Source organism: Pseudomyrmex gracilis, unplaced genomic scaffold (genome assembly GCF_002006095.1).
Source record: "Pseudomyrmex gracilis isolate BER0280 unplaced genomic scaffold, ASM200609v1 scaffold_641, whole genome shotgun sequence".
Lineage (NCBI taxonomy): Eukaryota > Metazoa > Arthropoda > Insecta > Hymenoptera > Formicidae > Pseudomyrmex > Pseudomyrmex gracilis.
Window position 1 is genome coordinate 10052 of NW_018021225.1, and position 9481 is coordinate 19532.

The following is a 9481-nucleotide window of genomic DNA, read 5'->3' on the forward strand; positions in this document are numbered from 1 at the left end:
TGTGCGACATGGTCTTCGTATTACAAAGATTCATTGCATATTACAATTCGCACAATCTCCGTGGCTCCGCAGTTACATTGACTTAAATACACAATTTCGAACGTCCGCTACCAACGATTTTGAGAAAAATTTGTACAAATTGATGAATAATGCAGTTTTCGGTAAAACTATGGAAAATATGCGTAACCATGTAGATATGAAACTCGTAACAAAGTGGGATGGAAAATACGGTGCGGAAACATTGATCTCCTAACCAAATTTTCACAGCCGAAGCGTCTTTTCTGAAAATTTTATTGCAGTTGAATTGCGTAAACTCGAGGTNAAATTCAACAAACCGATCTATGTGNGNATGTGTATATTAGACATATCCAAGACGTGTTTGTACGAATTTCACCACGATTACATGGCACCTCTGTACCAAGAAAAATGTAAAATTATGTACACCGACACAGACAGTCTCATTTATGTCATCGAATGCAAGAACGTGTACGATATCATGAAACGTGACATCGCTCGGTTCGATACAAGTGATTATCCGGCTGATAACGTATATGATATGCCACGCGTCAACAAAAAAGTTCCAGGATTGATAAAGGATGAAAATAATGGAATGATAATGACTGAATTCGTCGGACTTAGAGCAAAAATATATGCATTAAAGGTAGATGGAAAAAGAGACACGAAAAAGGCTAAAGGTGTAAAGAGTAGCGTCATAGCGAGAACATTAACGTTTGACGAGTACAAACAATGTTTGAATGATGAAATCAAAAAAGTGCGTCGATAGTCGTGTATACGATCAAAGCTACACGAAGTATACACTGTGTCCGAATCGAAACTTGCTCTAAGTCCATACGACAATAAGCGGTATATGGTACCCGATTCTACCGAAACGTTGCCATGGGGACATTACAAAGTATGACAAAAAAATCGTGTATAATATAGATTATATATATATTGTCAATTACTACGTGTAATAATAATTATGTATATATGTTGTAACTTAGGTATAACTTTAATTTATATAATGGTAAACTTTTTATAAAGTGTGTTTACAATACATTAGTTTTCATTATCCAAGTTTTCTAAAAGTGTGTTTACAATACATTAGTTTTATTTATCCAAGAGTTGTGTGATTTGTCTAATCCCAGCCACTTTACATAAACCTTGTCGCCTTTCTTGCGCAACACTTTTTCAACGAGATACACTTCTGGATTTGCAACGCGATGTAGTTCGTGTTCGTAGAATCCTTCAGCAACAAATTGTCTACGTGAATCCTCAAGCAGATACGTCACGGGATAGGTCGTTTGTATTTTACTGATGTTAAATACTTCAGTCGTCCAGTTTGGTGTATATACTTTATCGAATAAGGTTTTAAATTTGCTCACGCGTACTGGATCACCCACTTTGAATCGTGCTGGTCCTGCGACCTTGACGTTGCTGTACACTGTGGTTAAGAGCTTATCGGCGATTGCGGGGGTAACATCGATAGGTCGCATACCGATAGTTCGATGTTTTCTCGCGTTGTACTCCATAAGGAGACGCGGTAGTATGTCGATCCATTTGTAGGATCCATTAAGTGTAAATTGTTTCCACATGTCGTTCTTCAAAGTGCGGTTGAATCGTTCCACAATCAAAGCCTTCATAACCGAATATGTGGAATAATGATTGATGCTATGCTTGTTTATCAATGTCTGTAAATCTGTGTTGTAGAATTCCTTTCCACGATCAGTTTGCAAATTGTGCGGACATCTCTTGTTATCTCGGAATATTCCTTTCAAAAGCTTTGACGACTTTGTGTCCACTCTTACTCTTAAGCGGTATAGCCCACGCATACTTGCTCAGCACATCGATAACCGTAAGTATGTAGTGGTAGCCTCTGTTTAAGCGGGAATACGGACGCATTTCTACCACATCTGCTTGCCAGAGATCGTCGTACTTGCGTACGATAACGCGTCTACGAGGAAAATTTCTTCTTGCCGGAGCATGCAATTCTTCTACGAGACGTTGTTTTTCGACTGTAGCATGATTCGTCGCCATAGCTGTCTTATTATATGTCTACTGTGTCAGTCGTTTTATTCTTGTTTGATAGATATTGAAGTGTACGCTGAATGTGTTTTATAGCGTCGCGCAACGCTTGCACGTCTTGGTGCAATGCGATAATTTTTCTCTCACGTGTCTCTTGCCATTCATTTACACTTGTGACACACATATCTACATATCGTTTATTGGCGGCGTCAGTGTCGGTATCAGGTTGCGCTACATGCAGTATCTTACGCGACCTTGCATCGTAGCCGGAACCGACAAAGCAGAGAGTGTTATTATGCACATAATTTCGCAGTATTGTCTCTCTCTCAGAATAATACATCGACGATCTATGTGTTTTCTTCACAAATGTCCTAACAAGACTATTACCTCACTATACTTGATTTCCCAACAATATTTACCTTAATGTAATAGATAATCGCTCAGCTGCAGATATTGGTCCGCGAATAACTGTTTGTTTTGTAAGTACAGGAGCCACTAAATCTAATAATTGCTCAAATTGAGTTGCAGTCATACGATAATAGTTTTTAAATTGTTCATCTGTGAGATTACAGCGGGATACATGAAAAAAATCAGATTTGTGATGAGCTTGAAAAATTGGATTTATCCAGTAGCGTATTTTCTCTTGTATTTTCTTTGTTGCTTTTCTTCTACTGTCATAACACACGCAGCTGTTGCTTTTTGACGACGCTGCACGTTTCTATACCAAATTTTATATAGATTTATACATTCAAAAATCCATTCTGTATATTTTATTTGTAAGACATTTCGAATATTTTTCACCTTTTGCCTTAATTTCCAATAGATATACCCAACTCTCCTTCTTGTAATCAAGCTCTTCTTCTTACATTTGGCATTTAATATTTATTAGGTTATATTAATAATAAATCACTGTATTCTGTCGCGCTACTTTTGTTTTTATGAGCGATAAGTTAAGACAGCGATATGTTCAGTCACGTAATCATTCTATCGCTAAAAATGAGCGACAAGCGACAGCATGAAAAAGCACCTTAATTGTGTGTATGTTTATGTAACTGTTACGGTGTGGTGTCTTTTAATGTCTCTGCGTTGTCTCGTTTGTCGTAGATGTTTTTTGTCAGTTTAGGGGAAATCCCTAGATTCCAGATCTTGTTCTAAATGCTCTGTTTTGTCCCATCCATTGGTTTACAAGTGTTAAAGGTGTCTTTTCGACTGTCTTGAAATGTCCCTAGACGTCACGTCGATACTATTGGTCGCTTGGTGAACGGTTTTCTTTTTCGGCTGTTTGTGCATTGTGAGATGAATGTGTTTGTGGAGTGAACTTGTTTGTGTTTGTGTGTGTCGGTTGCCACTCAGCCTGACTAAAGGCGCTCCCCTTTCTTTGGTTTGCCCTTGCGGGTCACTCCTACCACTGATTTTCGCCATTTGACAAAAATTAAAAGGCAAAAAAAATTACACAAAATTACGAAAACTTGATTTCTATGTAGGTTATATCCACCCACCTACCAGAAAATGACAAAACTCAAAATTTTTCTTTTTAGGAAATTTTCCCTAGTTACTTTTCAACGGTCAACTGAAACATGCTTCAAACGCCTTTTTTGACCATCTACGGTCTTTATTAATATACAATAAAATAAACAAAACAACAAATAAAACTTTAACAGTGACCGTAACCAAATAAACAAAACCAAAATTAACGATTTTACTAGTGACTTTGCCGTCACTTAGGCCTACACATAGCCTTTCAAAAACTTACAAAACTAACTCCGCAGCATTCCGCCAGTCCTTCACGTGTTGTCCACGCTCCTGGCACCTTCTGGTGTCCCGCGCAGTTCTTCTTCCCATTCGTATTGGCCCCTCCATTTCGGCCAATGCGGTCTCTCTCGACTCCACTGGTTGTTTTACTGCTTTCTCCGTACTAATCCTAGCCGCGCACCTGTCCCCTCCTGGGTACGGTGGCAAGGTTAGATTAGGTTAGGTTGTGACCGGGGTTAGGCTGATAATTGGTCAAGGACTTACTTTTTCGGATGATCTTCACGGTCGCCAGTTGCTTTCACCGCCTAGCAACAAGGGTGGCTGCCCTCCGTCCGTCTGCGGGGATGTTCCAACCCTCGGGATCCTTGGGAATGGCAGGATTCACGTGCACTTGCACGAATAACCACAACACTTATTTATTTTGGTTATATATATATAAAATAACGAGTATATTTATTTCTCTCAAAGTTTACACTTACTGTTAACTTAGCGGATTGTTTAACGCACTTATAACTATTATTTAGCGCTAGTAACGAGCTCCCGGAACTTGTTTTTCGTACGTGGTTTAGATATCGCATCCGTTCCGCACGAGGTTCCGTGTGAGACTGCTGAACCAAGATGGTGGTCGTTCCTTCACGGCCTTTAAGCCACTGCCCACATAGGTGCACGCTAGACGCGCCTTAAGGTGTGTTCGTACACCTAATTTCCTAGAACCGGGGAATTTCTCCCGGGCGCGAGTTAAACAAACTCTACAACATTTCCACGACCTCTTTACAATAGGTAGCAATAATCCGGGCCGATAATTTGTTAAATAAACAAATTATCTTACTTAACTAATTAAGGGGAAATTTTATTATGCCTCAACTTTACTTCGCCTTCCGCTTCGCAGGATAACAAAATTTTTCCTTAAGTAGTTAGTTTATGAAAAACCTAAAACTTTGGATTAACTACTAAAACTACGTTCATACGCACTGTAACGCCTACCGGGTTATTGCCAACCATTTGCTTTCTCTTAAAACAAACTTTTCAAAACTTGACTTTACTGTTAACTCTCGGTGTTTCACATTACTACATACTTAGACCTTTGGTTTGTTTAGCTCGCCTCCGTAACACCGTGTCTACTTTTAAACGCGACACACACGTTAAGTACCACAAAACAACCCGTACCTCTTTTCCACAGGTTTTAGCAAAATAAAACGAAAATAAACTAATCCGTACTTAACGTTCAACGTCCCTTCTAAACTAAAATGAGGAAAGAAACAAAACGCAAAAGTAACAATAACTTAAAACAAAACATCACACGCGCTAAGGCGTTTACAAAACGTTTCCACCCTTCTGGTAACACAATACCCTTTCGCTAAGGTATTTCTTCACTGTGTTACGTCGCTTTACCTTTCTACAACACTTTCGATAATAATCCCCATTATGCAGGGTTGTTTGCTTATTATACGATAAAATATGTGTTTAGTTACAAGATAAATGTCTGACTAGTCTCGCCTTTGTTGAGCGAACTCTTACATACTAGTCAACCACTTAAGCTAAAACTTTGTTCTTAAACTTAACAAGTCCTTTTTTCTCTTTCAGGTCCTTGCTGTTGGTCCAACGCTGTCCACGATCTCCTCTAGGACGCGTCTCGCCCAATAACTGGCTTCCTTCCGGAGTTCCGCCCTCTCGTGCGCTAGCTGAGCGCTTATTAAGGCTCCTCTTATGTCCTCCGGGTGTTCTTCACTACGCACCGTTCGATCCGTAGCTGGAGCCTCCGGCTCTGGTGACAAGGTTAGGTTAGGTTGTAGCCGGAGATTTGAGCACATTTGTTATGAGTACTCACTTGTTTAGGTATCACGGTCGCCAGGTGCCTTGTTTAGGGACGAAAGAGCACCATCGTCCTTCCTGCCCTTCAGATATGGTCCCCTGTTCCTTTATGTTCAGGTCAACGCCCAGGATAGAACTGTCCAGGTCAGGTAATAAACACTCACATTTACTTATCGAGTAAATACTCTTACATATGAATACACTGATGCTAGTTAAAATACGCGTGTTTTACGTATTGCACGTCTCAAGTGTACAAGCCTTTTTTATTTCGTGATCGAGAACCCCGAACACGCCATTTTGTCCCGAAAACTTGTAGATCACTTTTTCAACTTCTCCTTGATCACGTTCGCGCAGGTTTCCTTAGGCCTAGCCCAGCTGTACGCGAACGCCATCTCTCCCTCAACGGGTGTGTTCAATGTTAATGTTATTCCAGAGATGATAACTTGTCCATCTCTTTTTTGGATAATATGTGTTTGTTTGCGTGTGTGTGTGTGTGTATGTATGTGTGTGTGCATGTATCTGCATGTGTGTGTGTGTGACTTTAACACCCCGTTTTTGGGCTTACTTAATACTTTACCTTTTCAGGTCTCAACATACAAAAATCTAAAGTTACACAAAACTTAAAATAACTAGGGCTATATCCGAATATCTTTCGCTATAAATACAAAACAAAAATTCGGATTTTTCAAATTCTGATTAAAATCCTTAAAATCATCACATATGTATATGACTAGATAAAATATAATAAATGAAGTGCGACGCGCATGTACAAACTGAAAATTAATAAAATAAAACAAAAATTGCACTTTAGACTTAAGTTGGTTTTTTCGTCATCTGCGCACGTCCAGTGCGCATAACACTATGCGCGCCTTAAGTCGGTTTTACCCGCAACGCTCTTTTCACATTTTCAGCGTCACAACGCGGCTTAAGGTTTCTTCGACACTTAAAGTCCATTAAACTTAGTCTTTTTGGCACAACGGTGCCCTTTTACGTGCCGTCCACACGCTCCTTGTTGGTAGAATCCGCGTGCGATCCTTTTGGCACTTCCTCGTTGTTCATTGGTCGATTTCTCTCAGCCAATAAGGTAGTTTATCCAGGTTTTTGCTGGATTTTGGCTGGTTCTTGCTCCTGTATCATCTTCTCACACGTCTCTATGGCCGTCGGTGACAAGGTTAGGTTGTGACCGAAATTTTAAACATTTTTAATTAAAGTACTTATTTTTTACAGGTTCCACTGTCGCCAGGTACTTGTTTACGGACGATAGAGTACAGTCGCTGTCACTGAATCGTTTCGTAGACGCGGGGGGCTGGGGGTAAGAGGGACGGTATTTCCTAGCGGTAAGTAGCGCTAACGGGCGCCGTCCTAACTAACTGTAGCAATCATCTGATCCACAACTGCGTCGTATCGATAATGTCAATACTTCCCTTGAATATTTGTGTCTCAAAACGTAAAACTATTGGCCTGTTTCACAAATGCATATATACGTGTGTGTGTGTGTGTATGTGTGTGTGTGTATGTGTATGTGTATGTGTGTGTGTATGTGTGTGTCTAATAAATTGAATCATTATCTTCAGTATAAAACTTAATATTGTAATTCAAAATTGTGTATATATGTGTGTATATATATATATATGTATATGTATACCTTTACAATTGTATTGTAATTACCGATGAGTAGTGATACTAGGCCGGTTCTAATTTAGGAGCTCCGAGGGGGGTGCGGGATATGACGTCACAGGGGGAGGGGTGACGTCACACAGGATAGAGAAAGGAGCGCGGGGCGTAACGTCACCGGGGTAGGGGTAATGACGTCACGCGGGGAAAGGGTAATGACGTCATCGCACAGGGGAGATAAGGTGTGACGTCACTATGACGTCACGCGGGGGCGTGGCTCTAACGTCACAGGATATGACGTCACAGGATATGACGTCACGCGGGGAATGACGTCACGCAGAGGAGTGGCTCTGACGTCAAGGGATATGACGTAACGCGGCAATATGGCGGAGCGAGAAATGACGTCACGTTGGCAGCAGCCCTAATGACGTCATGCGGCAATATGGCGGTGTCACAGAAAGTGACGTCATGCGACAATATGGCGGCAGGCCCCGATGACAGTATGGCGGCAGACCCCGATGACAGTATGGCAATGCGACAATATGATGACTCCAAAGTATGTACTTTTTATATAATATATAATGGATAAAATCAAACAATATATTTTAAGAAACCACACAATGTGTTGACGTCTGTATTCTACGATGAGAATGCAGTGCGAAGCGAGACGAGTATAGAAAGTTACAGAGTTGCAATTTTATATTGTGTGTAGAACGTAGTGCAAAACGAGACGAGTATGATTCAGTGTAAGGTGCAGGTTTGTATTTTTTTTTCTAAAAAACTGCGGAGTCACTGAATTAGAAACCGCATAATTTGTATATAGTGTAACGATATAGTGTAACATAATACGCAGTGCAAGCGACGTTGTAGTTTGGGAGAGAAATAACAAAAACGTAATCTTCAATTTTATATTCAGATTTTATTAAGATATTTGTACATACTATTTACACGCAACAATGTTTAAATGTTGTGAGACGTGTAGCATTTATTCCGATGATGAAAATGCAGTGCAAAGCGAGACGAGTATAGAAAGTTGCAGAGTTGCAATTTTATATTACATGTAGAACGTAGTGCAAAGCGAGATGAATGTGACTAAGTTGCAGAACTTTGTTTTTTAGCACAAAATAACACCGATGAAGTATATACTTTTACTTAATCTAGTTCTGTGTTGCAAGGACGATTTTGGATCAGACAAGGGGTGTAATAAAGATATTGTTTGTACAAACGAATTTGTTTATTATACAATAATATATATGATAGCATAAGTAGTAGCAATATACAAAACAGAATAACATAAAATATATTAAATTATTCAATATAGTGTGCAATGTAAACTTATTACAATTTATAAACTATTAGAACTGAGAAATTACTATACTCTATTACAACTAGTGTCATGAAAGTTCGTTCGACAAATTTCCATAAGGTGTGATGTGTCAGTGGTTTTTTATATACACGCGATGTGTGCGTGTACTTATTATATACTAATGTACTTACAACAGTATAAGACAGAAAAAAAACCAATATAATACACTTAATTGACACATAACAAATACAAAATATTATTATATTAGTATTAAAACCTAATTAAAAAATATTATTAGTAAAATTATTATTATTAAATGTTACTATACAAACTATTCACTATAACATAAGTGCCATAGAAGTTTTTTCGGCAAATTTACATTAAGTGATGTGTCAGTGGTTTTTTCTTATGTTACGTCTTGGCCCATGGATACGGTCGGGCTGTGGTGTGACGCAACAGTAAACGCGTCTTTTTCCATATCTCTCTTTACAGTGGACACGGAAGTCCCGCTGTGAGAAAGTCGAGTGAGTTTGTTTATATTCGTCGACAGGTCAACGGCGTACGCCGATCTTACTCTGTCTAACGAACACTCGCTCGTTGGTCCCTTTTTAGGTCTGAGACGCAAATCTCATTTACCAAGGATGGGACCTAGCAATTTTAACGAAGAAGTGAGAGTGGGTTATACGGAAAGAAGGATAACAAAGAATAATTTTTTAGTTTGACTCCACATTTTACAAAGTAGTTATATTTATTGAAAAATTAAAATCAATGAATTAATAACAGACATGCAGAAATTAATACAATAAAGGAGCATATAATCGTTTCGTACAATGTAATCTACACGCTAGAACGTGAGTGTGAGAGAGAAAGAGAGTGCGAGTTCTTTAGTGTAGCCAGCCTCTTAACCCATGTTTATACAACTTAAATCATCTTAGAGATTTGTATCTTGATAAATTCGGTTTTGTTTCATTT

The 9481-nt window shown here is 39.2% G+C and overlaps 1 protein-coding gene across 1 annotated transcript; it reads right to left on the reverse strand.

Moving 5' to 3' along the window:
- Nucleotides 1–1094: 1094 nt before the first annotated feature.
- Nucleotides 1095–2037, reverse strand: LOC109861215. Its single transcript, XM_020440770.1, has 2 exons — nt 1809–2037; nt 1095–1699 (listed from the first exon to the last, which is right to left on the reverse strand). The coding sequence occupies exons 1-2, from the start codon at nt 2035–2037 to the stop codon at nt 1095–1097; spliced, it is 834 nt and encodes a 277-aa protein (XP_020296359.1).
- Between the last annotated feature and the right edge of the window lie 7444 nt (nt 2038–9481).